The sequence below is a fragment of the Corylus avellana genome, chromosome 5, assembly GCF_965113065.1.
Source record: "Corylus avellana chromosome 5, dhCorAvel1.hap1.2, whole genome shotgun sequence".
In the NCBI taxonomy this organism is placed as follows: domain Eukaryota; kingdom Viridiplantae; phylum Streptophyta; class Magnoliopsida; order Fagales; family Betulaceae; genus Corylus; species Corylus avellana.
Window position 1 is genome coordinate 31,265,777 of NC_142494.1, and position 26,030 is coordinate 31,291,806.

Below are 26,030 nucleotides of genomic sequence, written 5' to 3' on the forward strand. Positions count from 1 at the left end.
AAACACAAAGTGCCAGTTGCACGAAATATAAAACACACACACACACATCCAAGAGCAAAAATAGTTTCCAGATAAGCAAATACGATCAACGTTTTAGGCAAAATCAGCGACGATATGTTGTTCAAACTTCAATTGTAGTTAAAGAAACAACATGTCAAACTTTGACCCTGCGCACACTATGACTGGTTAGGATTCTTTTGCTCATCTAAATTACCTAATTTATTAGGTGGAGCAGTTTTTATAGAAAGCAAGCCCACTTTATCACTTTTTCTTTTTACAATTGGGAAAAGCCTAGGCCCACGTGCTCCCAACAATTTTTTTTTTTTATCTTTTATAAAAAAAATAACCAAATATATTAGTCAGCCTCCAATACTAGAGAAGACCAAATCAACCCAATTATACAACTTACTTATGTTCTTAGAGCATATAATGTAAAAATACATATAAAAAATCACATGTTATTAAGATAGCTCAGTTGGTCAAATTTATCCGCCAAAGATAAAAAGAAAAAAAAAAGTATATGTTAATCAGCAGGTGCATCCATTATTGACATTGAGGGCGTCATCAATATGGGTGTTTAATTTAAGGGCAGAATAAGCATTTGACTTTATTGGCAGTTGGTAAATATGGGTATTTAATTTACTAAAATAATTGGTTTAATGATTTCATCAAATGACTTTGGGTCCAACTGCCTATAATATCAATGAAATAAGAAAATTCAACAAGTGCATGAAACTTGCACTAAACAACATATAATACTAAAATTTATTATATAAAAACCCACCAACATCATACGTAACAGGTTACGTACAGCTTTTCATTTCTTTGTTCAACTCTATCCGGCTAATGTCTTCAATTTTATAACAAAGTCCATGAAATCCCAATCCAATTTAATCACCAAGAGCATGTAAGCGTATAATAAACTACAATACAATGAAGTTTATTTCAACCTCTGCATCCCATGCCATTCTCTGGTATGCAGTTTTCCAAAAAATAAAAAAATAAAAATTTTAAATTGAGTTGGATAAAATTGTTTTAATTTAGTCTATTATAGTGACATTCGTCCTTAAAATATGCAATTCTCACGTGTATTTTTGTAAAAAAAAAAAAATAATAATAACCAGAAGACATTCTCACATACATTTGTCCTTAAAATCAAATGTTCTGTTAATTCTATTAATTTGAGAATTACCTTATTTAAAGACATATGTCAATTTAATAAAGTAAACCGAAGAAATCTTCAAAGAATTTGTCTCTTGTGTGATGTCCCAACATTTAGGACTAGGCTATAACTTTGGGAAAAATCAAATTTAGTCCCTAGTTTTTTAGATTTTGACAACTAGATTCTTGGGTATTTCCATGATTTTAAATAGGTTCTTTCCTCAACTTAATGTCTAATTAATTAAGGGTATGTTATGTCAAACCAATAAATTAATACCACTTGTCTCCAAAAAATTAATACCCTTCTCTTGTGTAGACATGTCAAAATAAATAAATAAATAAATTAATTAATTAATACCATTTGCCTCTCGTTTGACACATCAGGTAACTACAGCAAGTGCCACGTAACACATATATTGAGTACATAACATGTCAAACAAAAATCACATAATATTAATTGATTGGTTTGATATAACATTATATTAAATAATTATACCGTAAATCGACCGAAGACCCAATTTAAAACAATAAAAAAACTGAAAAACTTAATTGTCCAAATTAAAAATTTAAAGACTAAATTAAAATAGAATATAAAAACCTAAATAATAAATTTGATTTATTTTCAGCTCACTTAATTGTAGGCCTTCCATGTATAATATCCCAATATTTAAATGCTTGGGTGGATGGATAAAAATAAAGTTGGAATGATTGAAAAGGTCCATTTGGAACAGCGAGAGAGTTGGGGCCATCATCATCACCGTTCACCACATTCACCATCACATTCTTTGCTGGGCCAAAAAGAAAGGCAGTCAAGTCCCACCCACCGTAACCGGTCTATCTCACTCACCCCCCAATCTCACCCCGCCACGTCACCCCCACCATGCTGTAAAGCCCGAACGCACTCTCACCGTCACAGAATCCCTCTCCCCCCTCTCTCTATCTCTGTGTGTGTTTGCCAAACCCTCATGAGCTGTCGGCGAGTCTCCAAAACTAGCCGGTGAGCTCGCCGGAAATCTGATGTGGCCATGTCCCCGAGCCCCGAATCATAGAAGCGAGTGAGCGATTGAGCTTTTTGACCCTCTTTTTGGCTTAGAGGATCTTAAGCTGAGACACCAAAAGAGAGAGAGAGAGAGAGATATACGGTATGTACGTGGTGCCTCCGCCTCAGCGTCCCGATCCGGGGTCCGGATCCACTGATTTACGGGTCTACCAAGCTTGGAAAGGCAGCAATGTAAGTTTCGTTTCTCTAATTTCCTTTGGAAATTAGCTTATTGTTTCTTAATGTATATTTCTCTGTTTATTGTTATCATTATTCTCTAATTTTGATATAAATAAAAATCTGATTGATGTTATTGTTCAATAACATTGGTTTTTTTCTCTCTTTTTCTTTTTTAAAAAATCTTTGATTAATTAGGAATCTGATTGAGTTTTTCTCCAGTATTACCTAATATGACTACTACATTTTTACCCATCTGAGCATAGAGGGCTATGATTTGGTGGGTTTGTTTTGGTAAACTAAGTGCTGATTTGGGTAGTGTTTGGATAAAGGTTTAGGAAGAAAGCGATAGCCTTGTCTTCAAAAAGAAGGAAAGTCAAGAAGAACAGAAAGAAAGAGATCATGACATGTGGGTTTGATTGATTTTGAAAATGTTTTTAGTTGCGGACTAGAATGAGATGCCTTTGCTTGTCTCAGTTTCAAATAAGAGCTCCAATTTGGCCACACGAGTAAAATTCAACTCATAATGCTTGACGCACGGTTGCTACAACTGTAGACAAGCCATTTAAATGGATAATAAGCAAATAGAGTGATTCTCTTTTAGAAAGCATATCGCTATGGATCCAAGCTGCCTGAGGTGAGGCTCCGGCTGTGCCTTTGAAATTATTGGGCATCTGTCATCTCTTTAAGAAGGGTCTTGTTGTGAAGCGATTGTGTAAGGCAGATAAACCTACTCGTGTTTTGTTTAGTCTATTGGTAAATACCTGTAGGCAATTTTGGGTTAATTGTTTTCCTACCAGTACTGATTCGAGGACAATGCAAATAAGTTGGTAGCAATTTTAGTGGAGAAGGAAGATATCCTCTATTCATGATCCTCGCCATGAGTTAGTTTATTCAAACCATCTCAATTGACTCCTTTGCAATTATATAAATTTGCTTGCCCAATAAATTAAACCCAATAATTTCTACTATGTTCTTGAGTAGTGTCTCTAATCAGTCTTCAACAACATTAACTTTTTAGAGCCCTTGTCTCTTAGTTGGTATTTTGTCTTAAATTTTAGTAGCATAGGTAGCCTTAGATGCTGAAAACAAACAATACATCTTTATTGTCAAGAGTTTCCTCCTTAACTTGATTGGATTATCTACTCAGCATAATGCTTTATATGATTTAAACACTTCAGCTTCAAATGCTATTTATATGAAAAGGTCTTTGAGGGCTGTTTTAGACTGCATCCTTCTCTTTCTCTCTCTCTCTCTCTCCTCCTCCGGGTTCTTTCTTTTTTTTGTGGGGGGGGGGGGGGGGGGGTGAGGATTGGCTGGGGTGCTGTTGATATTTCTAGTTTAGAGGTCTGAAACTGCATTTTGACTATGAAGAAAAAATTCTATGCTCCTGCTGAGGTGCTTATCATTTTCATTTCTCTTTTACAGATATTTTTCCTTCAGGGAATGTTCATATTTGGGCCAGATGTAAGATCTCTTGGATTGACCATATTCCTTATTGTTGCTCCTGTAGCAGTTTTCTGCGTCTTTGTTGCCAGAAAACTGTTGGATGACTTTTCTCATCATTTGGGAACATCAGTAATGGTTGTTGCTGTTGTCTTCACAGTATATGTGAGCTCTCTCTCTCTCTCTCTCTCACACACACACACACACACACACACAGAATTTGTTACTTTCTTTTACATTTTTTACTATCCCCAAAATTGTCAATGTTTGACGAATGTCGTAAGACCTGTTTTCTTTAAAATTCTTCTCACTCATAAGGTAGACTTCAATTTTCTATGAAATCAATAGCCTCAGTAATGTTATATTGTATGTTCTTTCCCCTTTTTAGCAACACTTTATCAGTTCACATACCTATAGAATGTGGTGTAGCAACCTTGATTAAGTCAGGATACAGAAAAGTCTTAAACCACGAGGGTTTTACCAAGACACAAAATAAATCAGCTCATTACAATCTCCAATTTTTTTTTAGAAAGTTCTACATGTTAAACACTGAGCTTTTTTGGCATTTTGCTCATCCAGTATCATGAGTGAGATATGATACACTGAGTTCTCAGTACAATTCCTGTAAGCCCTTCTGTCTTTCTAGGACCAGCCTTTCTTGGGGCCTACAGCTGCCATTTTGGTAAACTGCCCTTGGCAAATCCCACCAACCAAGCACCTGTAGCATATTTAATGAGGCCTCCACATCTGTCCCAAGAGAGGAGAGAAAGAAGGGAGTGGATGATTATATGGCTTGTTTTGGACACATAAAAACTGATGTTCCAAAAGCCATCAATTTGTTTGTTTTTTGCTTGGACTGGCCCATACAGAAATTCATAGAAAAGTTAAGTGTGGACAATTTGTTGGAATCAGAACTATTTGGCCTGCCGAGAGCTGACCCGAACAAGAATATGCAGAGCAATGTTTTAGGGGAGGGAGTGTCAAAAATATGTAGGTTCTAAGTGATGGACAAAATATGCCGCCTCTAGTTATGAAAACTAGAGAGAAGCATGTTGAGTGGTGTAGGAGGGCAATTGAAGTGAGATATTTTTATGGTGGTAACGGTTCAGAATTTTTGCAGGTAGTAGAACCTCATGGATTTCTGTAGTCAAGCTTTTTTCTTTAATGCACGTGCCTCAAAGCCATTGATTTATTACTGCCTGTGCCTGTGTGTGTTTGCGTGTAAGAGTGGATTGATTAATCTGTATGTGTGGATAATGACAGCACTGCTGTGCATGCCATATTATTGTTTTATTGTATTGCCACAAATATCCTAGGAGGAACCATTGACATAAATAAGTAGATACTTAGATATATGAATAAATCAATGTACTTTGAGGCAGTAATTGGCCAAATCTTCTGCACAGAAAATGTCCACAGATGGGTTCCTTGTCACAAAAGAGAAAGCCTCTAATTATTTTGTTCGATCTTTGGGTTGGGTCTTTGTGTGGACAAGTTTTTATATTTCCCAAGCTTTAACACTATTTGCATTTTGTCGTACTGACGTATAAGCTGATTAGCATGCTTTGTTTTTCAGGTTTTAATTCTTCTTCTGCTAACCTCTGGAAGAGATCCGGGTATAATTCCGCGCAATGCGCATCCTCCAGAGCCAGAAAGCTTTGATGGGAGTGTAGAAGTTGGGGCTGGCCAAACTCCTCAGTTACGCTTGCCTCGCATTAAGGAAGTGGAGGTTAATGGGATCTCTGTAAAGATTAAATACTGTGATACCTGCATGCTTTATAGACCTCCTCGGTGCTCACACTGTTCAATTTGCAATAACTGCGTAGAGCGATTTGATCACCACTGCCCCTGGGTTGGGCAGTGTATTGGGCTGGTAAGTGAGCCTGTCTCTGGAGTCATCTTTTATGGTAGTCATTTCCGAAAATCTGTTATATGTTTACTATGTAGTTCTTTTCTTTTCTTCATTTTGTTTTCTCCTTTTTTCGGTGGAGGCTGTAGAAGTAAAAAAGAAAAGGAAAGGAAAAATACTAATAAAAAAGAAGAAGTGGCATTGGTAAAGCACAGCATATCATGGATCATGGGTGGTTAGTCTTCAGTATTAGTTTGGAAGATAGATGGTTGTACTTTTGTATTTTTCCAGTCATGAAATTTCTCTTCGTATAAAGGGAAATAGTTAGTCTTAGTAAGATGAGTTTCAGTTTTGCTTAATCTTGGGGGACCTTGCAGAGAAAACACTAGATCTCAATGCAGGAACCACCTCAATGTGGTAGCTGAGAAGAGTTGGATCTTGTTGGATTACCAGTCTGAACTAAAGATAGTCATAACTGAAAAATCGATGAAATATCAGTATAGTTAAAATTCGAACTTTAATTGTGATGTTAACTGATTCATATTTCTGGTTATAAGCTGAATGGGTGATGTCCAATCCTTCGATTCTGGATAGTGTATCTGAAAACTCTCAATTCTGGTTGCAGCGAAATTACCGGTTCTTCTTCATGTTTGTCTTCTCAACTACCCTTCTTTGTATATATGTCTTTGCCTTCTGCTGGGTCTACATAAGGAAGATCATGGGAGAAGATCAGACGACAATTTGGAAAGCAATGATCAAAACACCTGCCTCCATTGTGCTAATAGTTTACACGTTCATATCCATGTGGTTTGTTGGTGGCCTTACTGCCTTTCATTTATATCTCATCAGCACAAATCAGGTAAGAGACCCACATCATCTTTACGTCACAACCCTATACTGTAGAATCGTATGGGCATGCATTAAACTTACTTCCTTCATTGGTAACATTACAAATTTCTATTTATCTGTGTTGCTTTTGCAGACTACTTATGAAAATTTCAGATATCGATATGATCGGCGAGCTAATCCTTATAACAAAGGAGTGGTGGAAAACTTCAAGGAAATATTTTGCACCAGCATTTCCCCCTCCAAGAACAATTTCAGGGCAAAGGTGCCAAGGGAACCTGGGTTACCTGCTAGGACAGTGGGTGGGGGTTTTATGAGTCCAAACATGGGGAAAGCTGTGGAGGACATAGAAATGGGCAGGAAAACGGTATGGGGAGACATGGGTCCCGGGGCAGATCATTGTGAAGGGCAACTTAACAACAATGATCGCATGAACATAAAGGATGGCGAATTAGGTGAAATTTCTCCAGATGTAAGGACTACGGTAGAGGACACAGGGGATCGTGCTGGTGCTGGAATGCATCCTAGGCGATCCAGTTGGGGAAGGAAAAGTGGAAGCTGGGAAATGTCACCTGAAGTTCTTGCTTTGGCCGCTAGAGTTGGGGAGCCAAACCGTGTTGGTGGGAGCAGCAGCGGCAACTTGACAACTGAGAACAACCGGCATTCATAGCCAATGTGTGATGGATAACTGGACTCAGGGAATTGAAATTGGAATTTGATTTGGTTGGTTGGTTGCTGTAGAGTGGGTCAATTAAGGTTTTCACGATCGGTCACTCAACTCTCCACATTAAGATTATGTGCAAAATGGAGTAACTTCGATTTGGCAGTGGGGGGTTTTCAGTGTTGGTTTGGCCTTTGTGCGTTTAGGAAGGAAATGGTGTGTTGTTGTATGAGTGAGCTTTACGTCAGTCATGATTTTGTACTAAAGTTTGTGGAATTAGTTAGCGTCTAATCGTATTGCTTTTGTGGAATTGGTGTCAACTATCTGCCTTACTCCCTCCCACTCTCTTTCTAGGGGTCTTCTATTATACTTTGATTCCTAATTAGACTGCGATTGCGGTCCATTAGCGTCGATAGTTAACAGGTAGGTCAGGCCGATCTTTCCAAAAGATCTTTACCCAACCTGCTATGCTATAATTATTAATTATAATAGTGGGTGGCTTGATTCTTGCATAGATCGGGATTGGTTGCAATTTTTTCTGCCTCAATTGTAATTGTGACTTGTGAGAGGCGCTTTTTGGGACTTACTTGTCTCGGCAAATGTTTAGACAACTCGAAACCATGTGGGCTTAATCGGGAGCGTCTTTCAATTACTTGCCCAATTGCAGGGACTTGGTCTTTTTTTTGCATTATTTGGAGTTTATAGGACGAAAGTGGCTACTTTCGTATTTTCATTTTTCTCTACTTCTTGTAAACCAAGATTATATGCATTCTATCTCATGGCTAGAATGTAAATAACCATCTAATTATTTATTCTTAAAAAATTTGTACAAAAAAAATTATTTCCCGGGTTATGTACGTTGGAAGGAAACGGATTAAGTATTTATTTAGTGTATTTAGGAGGATAAATTTGCTTCAAAAATTTGCCCCTAAAAAAATAAAGACAATATTACTTTTCTAAGTGCATTAAATAAAAATGATATAAAATGAAAATGAAAATGATCCTTTTCCATGTCAGAAGGTCTAATTTGGCTTTGGTTGTATTTGAGGAAGGCCTTGGCCTTGCTTGTCTAATTTTGCCTTTACCCAACCACGTGGTCTCCATGTGGGGGCAATAGTTTCTAAAAGAATTTATAATAGTAATAATAATTAATAAAGAGGAATTAATTACAATGTGGACCACACTTGGCGTGTCTAGACTTAGCTCAGCCGCCAATTTAATGCGTTTTCGGATCACATGTTTTCCACAAGTCAAAGTTCTTTATATCCGCCCCCACATATTGTATAAGTAGATGTTTGAAATCTTTTCTAAATATATAATTGTTTTTTTTCTTAATATATATATATATATATATATATATATATATATATATAACAATTTTCTCTTGTTTAGCATCATGCTTTTAAAGTAAAAAATATGAACTGCAGAATACATTGTAGGTTTTATTTCCGGATTAAACACAAATTTGATCACGTGGTTTCGGTTTAAAAAAAATATCAATCTGATTTTCACCTTTATCAAAATAATCCTTATATCCATCTATTGAAATGATTTTTTTTTTTTTTAATCACCTAGACGGATAAAAGCATTGACATGTACATTATTATCATTTCAGCATACTTTTTAAATTCTCAAGACTAGACTCTTGATCAAATAAGAGTAGTCGAGTTACTCTCAAATGGTTACGGATGATTGTGGCCACCCCCATTTGACGATACGGGGTGGTGATGGCCCCATTTTTTTTATAGAAAAAATTAAATAGTATTAATTAGGCATATAAAATAAATATCACATTTTGATAGGATTTTACGAGAATTACGATTAATTTTATGAATAGAATATAAATAAAAGTATAATCTACTCCCTGTGATAATTTTTGAAACCGAAGAATTTATTTGAATTTGGGTTAAACCACATTTACCCAAAAATAAAAAATAAAAAAAATTTCTATCCTTAATATTTCTTTTTGTCCGTTGGGGGTGGATAAGTTTCTCTAGTGGGTTGCTGAGAATAATAGAAGATAATGAGTCAGAATATACTTTCCAGTCATTTGCTAATCCAATTTCAACACGATATCGAAGCCCATATGATCTCTGGTTCTCATGGCCCACCACCCAATAGTGATTTTGGAATATCTGGAAGTCAAACTGAGGGAGGTAACTGTATAGTCAACGCAATGCCTGCACTGCTAGGGTCAAGGACCATTGGACCATTGGACCAAGGTGAAAGGTGATGTTGCATTGCAATTTGCAAAATAAAAAACTCTCAGGCTCTCATTGTCATAATTTATGTTCAAGGATTGTAGGGAGTGTTATGTAAATCTGATATAATCTAGAATGGTGCCAAAATGTCATAACTACCCTTTCTAATGAGAGGAGCTGGTTTTGGCTCTTCATTGCTAGAAAACTGTGCTGTATTGGGAAAATGTTTGAATTGAATTAAAAACTGTCATGGAATCAATCCACTGGGTAAAAACTCAGAAAGAGAAAAGAAAAGAGTGAGCTTTTAGCTCAGAGCTCCAAATTTGACATTTTTTTTTTCACTTCACTCAGATATTTCTTCCTCATAGATGACATAGGTATTACTCTAATGCTTTGTCCTGAAAGACCAGAGTTTCATGCCAATGAAGGTGTGAGAAAACAGGTGAAGTAGGTGGGTTCCTTGATTTTTGTCTTAGTTTTCAGTGGTTTTGTTCATGTCATTCACACTCTTTCTTTAGGTTGGTATCTTCTGCTTCACAAATCAGTTGCTAAGCTATTTTAGTATTTGTTTTGGCCTTTTGGGGGTGAATGGTTTTTTCTCTAAAATAATAGTCTTCCTTGTGTTCTTTTTTCCCCATCCATTTTAGGATGATGGGGGATTGAAGGGATTGATGTGGATTTGATTGGGTTGCTGTGGAATGGTTTTTCATGGCAGATATGTATAAGAATCAGCTGCAGGAACTTGCACAGAGAAGCTGTTTCAACCTGCCATCTTATGCCTGTATCAGAGAAGGACCTGATCATGCTCCAAGATTCAAAGCTTCTGTGAATTTCAACGGTGAGATCTTTGAAAGCCCAAGCTATTGCACCACATTAAGACAGGCAGAGCATGCAGCTGCTGAAGTAGCTCTCAATGTCCTGTCCACCAGAGGCCCTGCAAGGTCTCTAACTGCAAGAGTTCTTGTAAGTTCCTCTGAAAAAAATTCCTCTAATTAATGTGATTAGTTTTCTTGAATGGTTGGAAACATATAATACATCATCTTTAGTTTTCCTCATTTGATTTCCTCTCTTGTGAAACACAATAAAAGGATGAAACTGGTGTTTACAAGAACCTCCTTCAAGAAACTGCTCATAGAGCTGGACTGAGCCTTCCTGTATATACCACTGTAAGATCAGGTCCTGGCCATGTCCCAATTTTCACTTGTACTGTAGAGCTTGCCGGCATGAATTTCACTGGTGAGCCAGCCAAGACAAAGAAGCAAGCTGAGAAGAATGCTGCAATTGCAGCTTGGTCTTCCCTTAAAAAATGTAAACTCTGATTTCATTTTTTTTAAAAAAAAAAAATTCTTTCCCATACTACATGTATGATGATCAATGTACATTTCTATGCAGTGCCAAACTTGGGTTCATTGACAAATAAAGAAGCAGACACTACTGAAGAACAGGATCAGACAGCCGTGGCAAGGGTTCTTTCAAATTTTAGGCCCAAAGATGAATGCAAACAAGTAAGGAGGAGGGATCAGAGCCAAGCGAAAAGAAGAATGGTGAGGACTCATAGTCATAGAGACATTAGTTGTGGTTCTTCGTCATCATCCACATCTAGTAATCATATACAGCAGCATCATCAGCAATGGAGGCTTATGGATCTGTTTATGGACTTTGTCCCAGAAGGTGGTCCATCCAAAAAACAAAACAGCTTTGTGTCTCTCCTGCCTCCTCTCCCACCAAGAACAGCTTCAAAGATGTTACCACCAACTTCACCTAATAGGCCTATTCCAGTTAAAGTCAGAGGTAGATCACAAATTATAACACCTCCATTGGAAGACCATCAAAAGGATGAGGAAGAGTGGCTTGGTGGGAAAAAGGAATGTCCAAGCAATTCAAGTTCCATATTCAGGCAATTTCCTTTGTCCAACAATGGGAATGTTGCAGCTTCATCACTGCTTGATAGAACCAGGCGTTTCGGTTCTCAAGATTCATCTCAATTCCATGGTCACAGAATCGCCCCAGCCGTTCAAATCAGATCAGTGATCCCAGTATGTGCAGCACCACCACCACCACCAGTGAAAGAAACTTCACCATCACCATCACCATCACCAGCTTTAACTGCTTCAATGTCCACCCATACAGGAGAAAAGGTCTCATCAGCTACCCAACTCAGTTCTGAGTTCAACAAGCTACAGTTATGAGTTAATGAGGTAAAAACAACCTGCGGTTACCATTTTCTGCCACTTTTACTCGATGGGTTGGGTTGTTCTCTGAACTTTTGCTATTGGCCCTTGAGACGGGGTCTATGGTAAAATTTTGTAAAAGATAATATAATATAATTTTCATCTTGACATGTATTTACTATTCACAGATACCCACACAGACACAGTGAACACAGAGAGCGAGAGAGAGAGAGAGAGGGGGAGCGTAATAAATGAGATCTGGGGGAGTGGGTTGCAGAAGATAAGAGGGGGAGAGAAAAAGTGAGTGTAGAGTTGGGGGGCAGATGGGGGTAGCAATGAAGGCAATCTGTAGAGGGCGAACAGACAATTTCAGCGATAAAGGCTAGTAATTAAGTTGCCCCAGAAATATTTAATGGCTCTGTCTTCACCATTAATGCTCCCCTTCTGCTTCCTCCACACACAAGTGACACAACAACACACAGAGAGAGAGGGAGAGAGATTCTCTTCCTCATCTTATTCCTCTCATTTATTATCCTCTCCTTTTATTGGTTTTTTTCTTCTAGCCTTTTCTTCTCTCTCTCTCTCTAGCTGTTATTCTTTCTATATTAAACTGTGACTGTACATAGGGAATAGTAAAAAATGCTTGGATTTTTCTGAGATTTTGAAAGAAAAGTAGCCGTTATGGTAAGGGCTAGCGTGGAAAACCATGTTCTGCAATACTAGCTGTCCAATGGGTATGTTAGCCATAGTCCATTTTAAGAATGTGGACCGCTAAGCCCACCGATAAACCCTCGTAAGTAGCCCCCAAGAGAGGGGATCAAAAGTCAAGACGACATTGGTGTATATAATGTTAAGTGACGAATATATTGTTATGTTATTTTTAAATTTTTAAATAATGTGTATCATGTATACGGTTAAATGCAATAAAATAAATTATTTATCATGAAAATAACGAGGATCCTTGTCCGGCTAGCTATAAATAAAGGAGATAGAATGATTAGGATATAACTCCGGTTCATTTTTTTTTAGTTGTTTTCTGTCTGCGCTAAGTGCCGGAAAATATTTTTTGTTAAAATTATTTTATATTGAAACAAACGGAGCTTGAGCTTAAGATAATGACCAAATTTGAGGTTTGGGCCAGCCTTGAGATAGAATGATTAGGAGAAAACTCGGTTCATTTTTTTTAGTGGTTTTCTGTCTGCGCTAAATGCCAGAAAATATTTTCTGTTAAAATTATTTTATATCGAAACAAACGGAGCTTAAGATAATGGCCAAATTTGAGGTTTGGGCCAGCCTTGTTCTAGAATGAACTACAAAACCAACTAGAGATTACCAAGGTTCTCAAAGATTGGGCCTCTTATACAACTAACAAGTACCCAGCTTGTTAGCCCACTTGGTTGCCACCTTAGCCCAGTATTGTTACTTTCACTTTTCACGAGCCCATGTGCTGAAACGGCCCACTTTCAATGAGATTCTGCCACGTAGCCCTGCGTTTAACCCTTTCTCGAACTAACTTGGCGGTGGGTGCTTTTATAAATTTGACTCCTCTTCCCCAAGTCGCCTTCAGCAATTTCACTCGCGCTGTAAGCCCTTCTCACCCTCTTATTCCCACGAAAAGCTCTTCTTCTCTTCGCTAATTCTTTGTAGGTTAATATGATTGAATGATTTTTATAGGTTTGGGCCAGCCTTGTTCTAGAATGAACTACAAAACCAACTAGAGAATTGCCAAGGTTCTCAAAGGTTGGGCCTCTAATACAACTAACAAGTACCCAGTTTCGTTACTCTCACTTTGCACGAGCCCATGTGCTGAAACGGCCCACTTCCGCAATCAGCTAATGAAATGCTGCCACGTAGCCCTGTGTTCAACCCTTTCTTCTCCTAGCAGGATTAGGGTTATTAATCCTATTCCTATTGAGATTAGGATTATTTTCTACTCTATAAAAAGCAATGTAAGTGCCTTTATAGGCCAGACATTCAATAACAATTTCAATCAATTGCTACAAGCAAATTGTGGAGGCTAAACCCCTCGAAGAGGTCATATTTTTCTTTTATTTTTCTTTGGTTGTTCTCTGATATTAATCGATAAGATCTACGGTTCTTACCATCCTCCATGGAAGAAGACATCTCAAAGAAAAACAAGAAAAGATCATCCACGGACGGACATCTCAGCGCGGCAGTGGCAGCGACGCTATTGCCTCCATGGCGGACTCGATCATCTATTTATGAATCATTAACTCAGTATCCGTCACCATATGTATATAATCTTCATGCTAGTCTTTTTTCTCCTTCTTCTTACGACATCGTTTTCTGTGTGCACAACGAGACGCGGCATTGGAATTGGTATTCCATTACAATTGATGCCGACGGCGGTCCCAACAAGGCCTACCAAAAACCGCTCATTCCTTTTTGGAAAGGAACAATTCCGGCGTGCGGTAGCGCAGCAGCTCTAGGCTCCCATATATACTGTTTTGGTGGGACAAGCAAGCCCCATAAGGGGATTCGGGACGTCTACAAATTACGGGTTACTCCCCGTATCGCTAAGGAATGGGTCCCTGTTTCTCCTATGATATCTCCAAGATATTGCATGGAAGCTTCGGTTATTGGCGGTAAGATTTATGTTAGTGATTCTTTTTCTCATCATGAAAAAAGTTCTCCTCATTTGGGTGAGGTTTTTGACCCTACGAATGAAAAATGGGAAGGTGTCCCTAACCCTCCAATTTATCCTTCAAAGTATGAAAATCGTATAATTATGTATGCGGCTCTTAAGAATCCAGACAGGATTATTGTGGCTTACAGTGTTCATAATGATGAGTCTTGTGCTATCTTCTATGCGTATAATGTACAACATAAATATTGGAGAAAGCTTACGCCTACTAAGCGCAAGCTCCACCCTATGTGTCATGACATGACCGAAGATTATTGGCTAAAAAATTGTGTAAGTGTTAATAATACTTTATACTTGATTGAACATGGCATGAAAGTGAAAGATGATTTACTATTTATTGCATACAATTTGGATTTGGATATGTGGCTGGAAGGGTGTCTAAATGGTTTCGGAAGATTTTTTTTCCAAGACTATTCAGTGTGGAACGACGAACGTGGCCGTCGTCCTGACTTCATCCATATTGAGAAGCAGAGGTTCTGCCTTTTACAACGTTCAGATGATTATGGTTATCTTCGCTATCTTCTAATTGATATTTCTCCTATGCTCGATGAGAAGACTTTGGGAATATCAGTTGTGTGGGATCACGAATTTGAGATGGAATCAGAAAGATTCTCTCGGTTATCATTTTCCTTTGTACGGTAAGATTTTTTTCGTTTTCTCATTTGATTTGAAATATTGAAAAATTAAAATGCCCCCTTCCCCTTTAGGCGAGTCTCATGGGAATTTAAGAAGGAAATATATGTGTCAGATTTTTGTGTAAAGTGCTAATGGGAATTAAACTTGCAGGCCTAATAAGGAAGTGCGGTTTTGTGATGAGGGCAAAGAGAGTTATGACAATAGACTTGCACGAGAAGGTCGCTACAAATTAAGAAATTGAAGAATATTAGAGTTAATGACAAAGAATATTAGAGTTATCTGTTCTTCTTTTTGTGAGATTGGGACAAGTGTTTCAACTTATGAATGTTTTGGAGATCTATTAGAATTTTTGTTTTTGTTTTCATGAGTAAATTGTAAAAACGTCATATATGTTTGAACTCAATTCTAATGATGAAGAAAATGTTTGATGAATTATCCAAGCAGGGAGGGTATGCATGTCCAGGGATTATAACATCTAAAGGCATATTAATTAATTGTTGAATATATGGTCTATTGCTCCAGGCCAGGAGGAATGAGATGGTAGCTGGTAGTTGAACTCACATGAGGATGAGGTTCCGTACTACCAGCACTTGCCTGTGTTGCCTAATGTTTAGGCTTCAAGTATTCATAGGTTAGAGAATTAATTCTCCTAGTAGGAAAATATAAGAATTAAGTAGCTAGTAATAAAATGTAAAATAAATTTAGGAAAGGCCAGTTAATACTTCGAATACAATATATAACATGTCACCAGAGAGATTAATCAATATATTCGGGTCTATATCTTGTTGTAATGTCATTTATAATTGCATTACCAAGATTTTGGCTAATCGGTTAATTAAGGGGCCGGATGTATGGGATTATTGATTCTCATCAGAATTGCAAAACCTTCCTTCAGATGAGTAAGGGTTCTAAAGGAAGTCTCTGCCAATTAGACTTGTAAGTCTGATGATAATTATTATTTTTATATCACATCAATCACTTCTTATTACTATTTAAACAAAAAACCCACAACAAAACTCTTTACCAAACGAGCTTAGATATTTGTTTCAACATAAACTCTTTAACATTTATTGAGAAAACAAAGTTAATGATAGTTTAACCAGCTTGTATGCACTACAACTTGTAGCTTGTTGTTTACAATTTTTTACACAGTCCGCGAACTTAACACAACTCAACATGAAATTAACATGTCAGGATTTTGTATAATCGGGTCCGAATTGAAACATTTGATAAATCACTTAATCTATGGGTGATGTGTAAACCTGTATAAATTATTATTATTATTATTATTTTTAATTCATAAATTCAGGTCTTTCCCTAGCTGGCTACATTAAGTTTTTCAAGGAATCTACATCAGGATTCGATCTGTTCAATGAGAGGGTAAATAATCTTGTCTAATAATCTGACATTTTTCTTTGAATAATTTTAAATATCACTCCATGTCTCTTTTGTTTCTTCCCAAAATTAATCATTAGATCAAAATAAATTAGTAATCTATCATAAATTCAATAGTAATTTTAAAAGTTACATCAGTTTTAAGATGACACAAGAAAAATAGGAGGTGACATGTATCGTTACTCTTTTTCTTTAGAACATTTGATTCACATACATTTAACAGTTTAATAGACTTTAACAGCAACCGAAATTTTTTTATTTTTTTTTTATTTTTTGTTATTTCTATTCAATGTGGAGGAAAAGAGAATTACAAGAAAATAAAATACAAAGGCAACAGAGCCTTCTTAAGTACAGTTGAGAATGTACTAAATAAATGACTCAACCTATCAAATGAATTGATACCGTCAATGAAGGTGGTTAAATATGGCAACGTTCTATAAACGGGACAAAACCTATGAGGTTACCAACACGGGCCAGCCATCAATAATCAGTAAAAAAAACCTAACCCAACTATCGGTAGTAGTCGACAAAGAAATGAAAAACTCTATAAAAAATAGAAAAAGAGGCTCGTATAGCTAAAAAACGAAATACGTACAAAGAATAGAAAAATACAAGAAAAAAAAAAAAAAAAAAAAAAAAAGAACGGATTTGAGAGCCTTGTGAAAACAACAACTGTTTCTTTAGCTTGAGTGCAGTTTCGTTGGTGAAATTCAGCGAACGCATATACAGCAGCATGTCGAGTCGTTATATGCGGCAACACGAAATTAATTTGAGATGGATGGTACCTTCATGACTCAAGCAGAATGTAAAATGGGCCAAAGCCCACTAATCCAACTAAGCTTAGTACTAGTATTTTCTCCTTCCACCGACATAATTAGCCCTTCACTCCCACAAAACTCACGCCCAACTCTGAAACAATCATAATTTTTGCAAACCTTTTCTTCTCTTCAGTCTTCACCGCCGCTTCTTCTAAAATCTTACCGATCCCTTCTTCACTATTGAGTCTATTCACAAATACTCGTGGACGAATTCATCCCAAAAAACAAGACAGATGATGAAATCCTCCACGGAAGAAGGCATCTCAAAGAAAGAGAATAAAAAATCCTCCACGGACGTACATCTCAGCGCGGCCGTGGCCGCGGCGACGCCATTGCCTCCATGGCGGACTCGATCATCTATTTATGAATCATCAACTCAGTATCCGTCACCATATGTATATAATCTTCATGCTAGTCTTTTTTCTCCTTCTTCCTACGACATCGTTTTCTGTGTGCACAACTACAATCGTATCGAGACGCGGCTTTGGAATTGGTATTCCATTACTATTGATGCCGACGGCGGTCCCAACAAGGCCTACCAAAAACCGCTCATTCCTTTTTGGAAAGGAACAATTCCGGTGTGCGGTAGCGTAGCAGCTCTAGGCTCCCATATATACTGTTTTGGTGGGACAAGCCCGACTGATTATTACTCGCGAATGGGGATTCGGGACGTCTTCAAATTACGGGTTACTCCCCGTATCGCTAAGGAATGGGTCCCTGTTTCTCCTATGATATCTCCAAGATATAGCATGGAAGCTTCGGTTATTGGCGGTAAGCTTTATGTTAGTAATTCTTTTTCTTATCATGAAAAAAGTTTTCCTCCTTGGGGTGAGGTTTTTGACCCTACGAATGAAAAATGGGAAGGTGTCCCTAACCCTCCAATTTATCCTTCAAAGTCTCGAAATCGTATTATTATTTCTGCGGCTCTTGAGAATCCGGACAGGATTATTGTGGCTTACAGAGTTCATAATGATGAGTCTTATGTTATCTTTTATGAGTATAATGTGCAACATAAACATTGGAGAAAGCTTAAGCCTGCTCAGCGCAAACTACACCCTGAGTTTCTCGAGCAACAAGATTATCCAGAAGAAAATTGTGTAAGTGTTAATAATACTTTATATTGGATTGAACATGGCATGGAAGTGAAAGATGATTTACGATTTATTGCATACGATTTGGATTTGGATATATGGCTAGAAGGGTGTCTAAATGGTTTCGGAAGATTTTTTTTCCAAGACTATTCACTGTGGAACGACGAACGTGGCCATCGTCCTCAGTTCATTCATCTTGAGAAACAGAAGTTCTGCCTTTTACAACGTTCAAAAGAGTATGGTTATCTTCGCTATCTTCTAATCGAGATTTCTCATATGCCCGATAAGAAGACTTTGGGTATATCAGTTGTGTGGGACCACAAATTTGAGATGGAACCAACTCAACCAAGGCTATTCTCTCAGTTATTATTTTGCTTTGTACGGTAAGTTTTTTTTTTTTTTTTTTCATTTGATTTGAAATATTGAAAAATGAAAATGCCCCCTTCCCCTTTAGGCGTTAGCGAGTCTGATGGGAAGAAGGAAATATATGTGTCAGATTTTTGTGTAAAGTGCTAATGGGTATTATTAAACTTGCAGGCCTAATAAGGAAGTGCGGTTTTTTGATGAGCCCAGAGAAAGTTATGATTGATGAGCGCAAAGAGATCGAGTTATGACAATAGATTTGCATGATGTTGTTATGCAGGCACTTTATTGGGAGAAGACCAAGATCGTTACATTAATGTCCAAGCTAGGCTGTTAAAAGAATATGTTATCGATCTATTCCTGTTTTTGTGAGATTGGGAAAAAGTGTTATGAATATTTTGCAGATCCTATTGCAAAAAGTTAATTTATTTTTTGCTTCATCATGAGCCAATTGCATGAAAAAACATTAAGATCGAGGTTTAAAAACTATGCATGCATGTTCATTTTTCTTTGACTATGTATTTGATTTGCAGTTTTTTGAAGTGGTTAATCCTATATATTGCTAAATCAAAGCCAAACACCTCAAGTTAAACTAAACTTGCATGCAATTACGCTATAAAACTGCTATATAACCATGGCTATTACACAAGCTTTCATTTAACTATATATTTACTCTCATTATTATTATTAATTGAGAGAAAAGATCGATAATAGGCCTAAACAACTCTTTCAACCTGTTGATGTTACTGCAGTCCCTACATATTTCAACCTGTTGGTACGTAATAGGCCTAAACAACTATTCTAAGAAAATTATGATGGTTTGGACTCATACGTGTAACTGCATGCAATTTTTTTTTATAAATTTATGTAAATAATAATAAAAAAAAAGTAATAAAATTTGACGGATCGACAAATTTAATTGTTTAGTAATAGATGTAATATTCCATATAAATGCTATTAGATTGTCATGTTAATTTATAAGAAACTTGTAATAAAAGTTGTAACGTCCCTAATTAACAACACTAACTTGAATTTTAAAAATTATGGCCTGAAATCACACTTACATCTTTGAAAACAAATATTTGTAGAAATAGCACAAGATGCTTTTTGCTTTAGTGAAATATGTTTGGGAATCTGGGGTGCTTTATACTATATAGTGACACTTTGCTAACTAGTCACCTCGATCCCAATACTATTTGTCTTCAATGATATTATTCCTCACACTTTATTCCTTCCTTTCTTTCTCATTCAATTCTCTCTTCTTTCTACCCTAGAGTTAGAATCTTTTGTACCATCAATATTTTTGTTCGGTATCTTCTTTTAAATTCTAGAATTAGTCTGAAACATACAAATCTTGTCTTCCTTGAGCCGTAATTCCTTTATTCCTTCATTCCTTAATGCTTGTCGACACATTAAGGCTCCGTTTGTTAAAGGCTTTTGGGGTTTTAGTGGTTTACGACTGTAACAAAAATTGATTGATGTGAAAAAAAGTAAAAATGTTTGGTATTAAAAAATGAAATTTTTTTGTTTTATAGTGACTTTTTTATTTGAATAATAATAATAAAAACGATTGATGTGATGTAAGTAAGAATGTTGAGAAAATGAAAAAATTAGATAAATAGTGTTAGGCCACCATCAAGTTCACCGACAAAGACTAATCTTTTTTATAGCCTCAAGTGAGTGGGGATTCCTATATTCTTGAAATATTTTCATCCAATTTCGTAAAATTCAAGTAAGAGAGGAGATGCAGGGTCAAGGTGTTCGTCCTGGGCAATTGAACCCTGTATTTCGAGTTGCACTTAAAACCTGAACCTCGATACCCCTCTTTGCTCATTCCTTGTCCAAATTCCCTAAAATTCGGCAAGAAACTAGATCTTTGACATTTAGAAGCAAAACCAATGCAAATCAATTGGATAGAATCATACATGCAACACAAGGAAAAAGAGATGAAGGGATACAAACAAAGAAACTTGTTATATCACTTATTGCAATGGTGAGTAGCACGATCTGTATGCATTAAAAACCTTAATAGCTAGTTTACTGTCTTAAGCAATATATTGTCTTTTTGCCAAGGAAAAAAAAAAGAAAAAAAGAAAAGAAAAAAGAAATAGAAGCAATATTATTATTTGTATTTTTTATAGCCAATTGCCAGCCCTGCATAGTCACGTCTTACGTCTGCACGCATTATTATCCTTTAAATATATATATTATTGGCTTCCCAGAAAACAAGATAAACATTGTGGGTGGATCCAACTGTTCCTTGTTGAGTGAAATGTGGACAAAGCCCAAACACACGCGGTTCTGATCCACTCCCAAATAGAAAAATCTTATTCGTTTACCATATCTTATTATTTTAGTCAAAACATCCCATCCGTCTACATGAGTCCACCGTGGCTACACATCATCTCCGCCCACCAAGGCCAATCATTTTTGTCTTTGGCTAATCCCACTTAAATTTAGATCGGGATTTTGCTAATATTTTAAACAATAATAGTGAGAAATATCATATGAAATTCCGCCAGATGAGAGGCTGGGCAATCCAAAAGTTATTGGGGCAAGCCAATTTTATATAAGCTTTATTATAATCTCAGTCCCTCAAATCCTATGAAATGACAAAGGTGGTCCTCAAACTAGAGAATTCTAGAGAATTCCATGTGATTAATGCCAAGTATTGAGTCTTAATTGGACTAATATTTTTAAGAATTCTTAATGTAAATTTCCTAAATTCATATAAATATAAATTGATGAAGTATATTTTCGTATTGTTGGACCGAACGATGAGCTAAGTCATTGAAAAACATTATCCCCAAGATTGTGGAGCATCCTATTCTTAGGTAAGCATTCAAAGAAAATATAATGAGAAGAATGTTGAGTGAAAGAGACCGACACTTGTTTTTTTGGTTTCGGGAAGACGAGGTTTCCTTTTTAATATCACTTTTTTAGCTTAATTTGTATAAATTAAATATAAAACAGTTTGTCTCTTAAAAATAGTCTCATATATTGCCTAATTGTTGGATTCATGGCAACTTAAATTCATATTAAAAATTAAAGTGTCAAAATTTCAATTATTTAATTTAAAATCAATACCTGAGATTTAAGAAAATTTAAGTAATAAATACCCCATAAATTTTTAAAAAATCCTGATCAGCGAGCTGGTCATGTAGTTCAATTTTAGGCGAATAAGGAAACCTTAAAAAGGCGCGTTACGAATAACGTGGCTTCGACCAACTTCTTTTGTAATAAAAATCAAAATGGACAACGACGTTAACTCGGTTAAGACGAGGAATATCCGAGGCATATGACGCTGCTAGAAGGAATATCCTGAGAGGAGATCCGGTCGCCTTTTAAAATTCCATCTGCCTCCCCCCTACCATAAATACCCCTTCTCCGATCTTCACCCTCCAACAATCTCTAAAATTCCTTCTCTGTCCTAGCTTTCTCTCTCTCTCTCTCTAACCAAAATGGCTCTCAAAGCTGTCCATGTCTCCGACGTCCCAAACCTCGACCAGGTCACGGAGAATGCCTCCGTCTCTCTCTACTCCACTCGCTTCTCCAAAGGTAAACACAAACGTGATTGTTGCATATATCAGGATAACACCGGAATATTCTTTTATTATTTATATTGGTAAAATCGGAATCATGCAACATTTTACGTCCAATCCTGACCGTAGGATGGCTTGATGTGTAGGTGTGGATTTGGGGAGGGGTGCGTACAGAGTACCGAAGTTTCTGGTGATAGGGCACAGAGGGCATGGGATGAACGTGTTACAGTCGTCGGATCGGAGAATGAGAGCTATCAAAGAGAACTCGATTGCCTCCTTCAACGCCGCCTCCGCTTTCCCTATTGATTTCGTCGAATTCGACGTCCAGGTCAGATTTCTCTTTCTTTAGCTTTCGCTGTTTCTATTTCTATTTCTATTTTTCTGCTGGATGTTTTTTCCAGCAGAAAATTTTTATCGGAATTTTAGCGCACGTTGTTGTGTCGAGCGTGGCGTTGTACGGTCGCCGCGTAAGCGGGTAGCTCTGTTTTTACTTCCCTGGGATACAACACGTGGAAACATGTTCGCTTGTTTTTTTTTTTTTTTTTTTTTTTTTTTTAAGTGTGCATTAGACTAATTTTGATGCAACGACGTCGCATTGACTAAAAGTCTAAACCTTGCGATCATGTTACATCGATTAGGACAATAGTTCAATTCTCAAGTATTCCCTATGAGGTTGGACATGCATTAAAGCCCATCATGCATTAAGGCCCGAGTTTGACTTTTACGGTGGAAATTTTTTAGCTTATTAGTGTTAGCCGATGCCCGGATAAGGCGGGTCTTAAGTTATGGCTCGATTGGTTTTGAGGGAGCACTTGTAGTTCCCACCGTTTAGGCCTTTTTTAAGTGGCGCTATGCAGGTTGGTGCTATTTGGGTCACGCCTAAGTATGATAGATACAACTGACCTCTCCTTCAAACCTTTTTTAAATTAAAAAAAAAAAAAAAAAAAAAAAAAAAAAGTGTTACATTGAGTGGTAAAAAAATGTGACAAAGATTTATGTAATTAGTATGAATTTATAAACATAACCAATTCAAGTGAAATTCTAAAATTTAATCTCGATTATATAATATATTATCTTCATTTCATCTAAAAATATTATTAAATTTGTAAATCTAATCTCCATTATCTAATAATAGATCATCTATATTAAATCTAAAATGGCAAGGATTTAGTATTGATAGGATAATATTTCAATCGTTTAATCCCAAGTGTAACGCGTGAAACTCGAATACCAGTTTTTATATCTCTTAATCAACGATTTCATTTCTTCTGCAGATGGGTGTTTTTGCGTGTTTTTTTTCTTTTTCCAATTCATAAAAAAAAAAAAAAAAAAAAGTATGGAGGTGAGTAAGGCATAAGGGTACAGACAGCAAAGTAAAGGAAAAAATGTGGTGGTTTTTGTAGGTGACAAAAGATGGCTGCCCTGTCATTTTCCACGACGACCTTATTCTCTCGCAAGATAATGTAAGTTTCTCTATCCCGTCCTATTTTAACATTTCTATAATTAGTATTAAGAGTTCATTTTCGGTGTTCATTTGGTTCAGCTGTTTCAGAATCTTTGTATTTGTTAATTTTAGAGTTAATAATAGTCTTTGTATTTGGTTTTGGCAATTGGGATTTCAGGGTGGTGTTGTGTATGAGAGAAGGGTGACAGAGCTGTCTCTCTCAGAATTCCTTAGCTACGGTCCCCAAAGGGAACCGGGCAAGGAGGGAAATGCTCTGCTTAGGAAAAACAAAGATGGGAAAATTGTGAAGTGGGATGTTGAGACGGATGATTCTTTGTGTACCCTTCAAGAAGCTTTCCAGCAAGTGGAACCCTCTTTGGGCTTCAATATTGAGTTGAAATTCGACGACCACGTCGTCTACCAGCAAGATTATCTCACCCATGTTCTCCAAGCCATCTTTCAGGTACGAAGTTGACTTTTTTGGAGGATTTGCTTCATTCCCTTTTGTTGTTGCAGAGTGTTAATGGTGTTTGTGAATTGTATGGGACAGGTGGTGTTTGAGTATGCTAAAGACAGAGCCATTGTGTTCTCAAGCTTCCAGCCGGATGCGGCAATGCTCGTTAGAAAACTGCAGAATACCTACCCTGTGAGCACTCTTTATTGCTTATTCCTTGTATATTTGTGTTTTTCATTGGATCACAGACAAGTGAAGTTATCTCCTAATGATTGTTGTTTCGATGATATACCAGGTCTTCTTTTTGACAAATGGGGGTACTGAGATTTACTACGATGTTAGGAGGAACTCCTTGGAGGAGGCCATGAAGCTGTGCTTGGAGGGTGGTTTGCAAGGAATTGTGTCGGAGGTGAAGGGGGTTTTTGGAAATCCGGGGGCGGTGGCCAAAATCAAGGAGGCGAAGCTTTCGCTCCTCACATACGGCAAGTTGAAGTAAGTTGTTTTTGGGTCCACAAGTATCTTCAATTCTTTATGAAAACTCTTGGCATCATTTGAATTCTTTCGTGAAAAATGAAAATTCAGCTATTTCCAAAACAGCATGCCGTGTCCATTCACTTTGATTTGGTCGTTGCTTTGGCATTACAATTAAGCAGCCTAGTTTGATTCAGAAACTTAATTGGTTCCTTTCACTTTTCACTTCCTCAGAAAAGGCGGCTGCGTTTTCAAAAACGTGTTTTCAAAAACAGCTTTTTGAAATCGCTACACCGGCAAACGAGTACTAAATTTTAGACTGACTTAGAGACGCTATTGTTTGTTGCAGTAACGTGGCTGAAGCAGTTTATGTGCAACATCTAATGGGAATCGATGGAGTGATAGTTGATTTGGTTAAAGAGATCACAGAAGCAGTCTCCGATATGATAAAGCCGGCAGATGAAGAGGAAAGTGGGGATGGGAAGCCGCAGTTGGCAGCGAAGCCTCAGTTCTCGCAGCTGGAGCTTGCATTTCTTTTGAAGCTCATTCCACAGTTAATACAGCTCTAATGCAAAGGATGCTCTTACACAGAGCCATATTTACACAACAATAATTTTTGGGGAATTTTCCCTCTTTTTATATCGCTAGCTATAACTCTTTAGGCGTGGAGGTCACCACATTACATTTTCATTCTTGTATATATTAATTGTTGCTTATTATACCATTTTTGGTCCATCTGTACTTCTAACAAAGTTTATCACAGTTTCAGCAGCTTGTATTATACACCACTTTGTACCTTGGATTTGAGTTTGGAGTTTGAACCAAGGGTTGGCGATTTTTGATATGGCTCGTGAATCCAACACTAATTCAATACAAAATTAACATGTTAGGATTTTATATAGTTGGGTTCGGATCAATTTTGGTTTCTCAAATTAACGTGTTTGATAAATGGGTCAATTCCAAATCAACTTTCTTAATCCACGAGTGATTTGCGTAATTCTTATATATATATAAATTAGAATATAAAACCCTAAAACGCTAAAATTCATATTAATTTGTTTTATTTAAAATTCATAAATTCAAGTCTACATCACTAGTATCCGGCTCAACAATGCATATATGGTAATAATAATAATAATATCTAATATTTTTCTCTTTATTCTTTTGGAAATAGGAAAAATAGAAAAATAAATAATATTTAAATAAAAAAGTAAAAGCTGATAGATAAAATATTGAGTCGGGATGTAGGTTCTTTTCAAAGTTAATAGCTAAAATAAAAAAAATGAATCATTTAACTAAAATTTAGCTAAACATTTGTTGAGGCAAATGTGAATGCTGAAGTTCAATTTTTCTCGGCTTCACTATATGAAGTCTTTTCCGGCTTCATCCGGCTTCACTATATGCGTTTGGATTTTGTCTAAACTTGATCACAGATATCACAAAAACCAGTAAAACCAGTTTTGAAATAGAAGTGATATGTTTCTTATTTCAGTAGTAGCTAAACTTTTACTATTGATTTAGTAGTTTCTTAACCTTTAGTGCAGTTTCGTTTTCTGCAACACATACAATTAATTTGAGATGGATGGTACAACAATAATCT

At 36.7% G+C, this 26,030-nt stretch overlaps 3 protein-coding genes across 6 annotated transcripts; all 3 read left to right on the forward strand.

The window, feature by feature from the left end:
* Nucleotides 1–1,929: 1,929 nt before the first annotated feature.
* LOC132181245 (DHHC-type zinc finger family protein) lies at nt 1,930–7,499 on the forward strand. The gene is made up of 5 exons (XM_059594373.2): nt 1,930–2,392; nt 3,806–3,988; nt 5,400–5,696; nt 6,298–6,531; nt 6,655–7,499. The coding sequence occupies exons 1-5, from the start codon at nt 2,306–2,308 to the stop codon at nt 7,186–7,188; spliced, it is 1,335 nt and encodes a 444-aa protein (XP_059450356.2). The 5' UTR covers nt 1,930–2,305; the 3' UTR covers nt 7,189–7,499.
* A 1,996-nt stretch (nt 7,500–9,495) lies between these two features.
* DRB3 (dsRNA-binding protein 3) lies at nt 9,496–11,725 on the forward strand. Of its 4 annotated transcripts, none has more exons than XM_059594269.2 (4): nt 9,496–9,831; nt 10,028–10,343; nt 10,469–10,688; nt 10,773–11,725. In XM_059594269.2, exons 2-4 carry the CDS (start codon nt 10,089–10,091, stop codon nt 11,567–11,569), a joined length of 1,272 nt encoding a protein of 423 aa, XP_059450252.2. In that variant the 5' UTR covers nt 9,496–9,831; nt 10,028–10,088; the 3' UTR covers nt 11,570–11,725. The 4 variants fall into 4 exon arrangements, with proteins under 4 accessions (XP_059450252.2, XP_059450253.2, XP_059450255.2 ...); XM_059594270.2 differs by having other exon boundaries at nt 9,496–9,822; XM_059594272.2 differs by having other exon boundaries at nt 9,496–9,822; nt 10,096–10,343.
* Nucleotides 11,726–21,939: 10,214 nt separating this feature from the next.
* Nucleotides 21,940–25,260, forward strand: LOC132181530 (glycerophosphodiester phosphodiesterase GDPD1, chloroplastic). Its single transcript, XM_059594787.2, has 7 exons — nt 21,940–22,077; nt 22,208–22,389; nt 23,465–23,524; nt 23,684–23,968; nt 24,056–24,151; nt 24,255–24,451; nt 24,780–25,260. The coding sequence occupies exons 1-7, from the start codon at nt 21,981–21,983 to the stop codon at nt 24,997–24,999; spliced, it is 1,137 nt and encodes a 378-aa protein (XP_059450770.2). The 5' UTR covers nt 21,940–21,980; the 3' UTR covers nt 25,000–25,260.
* Nucleotides 25,261–26,030: the final 770 nt, after the last annotated feature.

Bases quoted from the DNA above. Each gene is read 5' to 3' on its own strand.
- LOC132181245 (XM_059594373.2), top strand. From the start codon at position 2,306: ATGTACGTGGTGCCTCCGCCTCAGCGTCCCGATCCGGGGTCCGGATCC. The intron at 2,393-3,805 runs GTAAGTTTCGTT...TCTCTTTTACAG, and splicing joins AAGCTTGGAAAGGCAGCAAT to ATATTTTTCCTTCAGGGAAT. The intron at 5,697-6,297 runs GTAAGTGAGCCT...TTCTGGTTGCAG, and splicing joins TTGGGCAGTGTATTGGGCTG to CGAAATTACCGGTTCTTCTT.
- LOC132181530 (XM_059594787.2), top strand. From the start codon at position 21,981: ATGGCTCTCAAAGCTGTCCATGTCTCCGACGTCCCAAACCTCGACCAG. The intron at 22,390-23,464 runs GTCAGATTTCTC...TGGTTTTTGTAG, and splicing joins TCGTCGAATTCGACGTCCAG to GTGACAAAAGATGGCTGCCC. The intron at 23,525-23,683 runs GTAAGTTTCTCT...TTGGGATTTCAG, and splicing joins TTATTCTCTCGCAAGATAAT to GGTGGTGTTGTGTATGAGAG.
- DRB3 (XM_059594269.2), top strand. From the start codon at position 10,089: ATGGCAGATATGTATAAGAATCAGCTGCAGGAACTTGCACAGAGAAGC. The intron at 10,344-10,468 runs GTAAGTTCCTCT...ACACAATAAAAG, and splicing joins CTCTAACTGCAAGAGTTCTT to GATGAAACTGGTGTTTACAA. The intron at 10,689-10,772 runs GTAAACTCTGAT...ATTTCTATGCAG, and splicing joins TTGGTCTTCCCTTAAAAAAT to TGCCAAACTTGGGTTCATTG.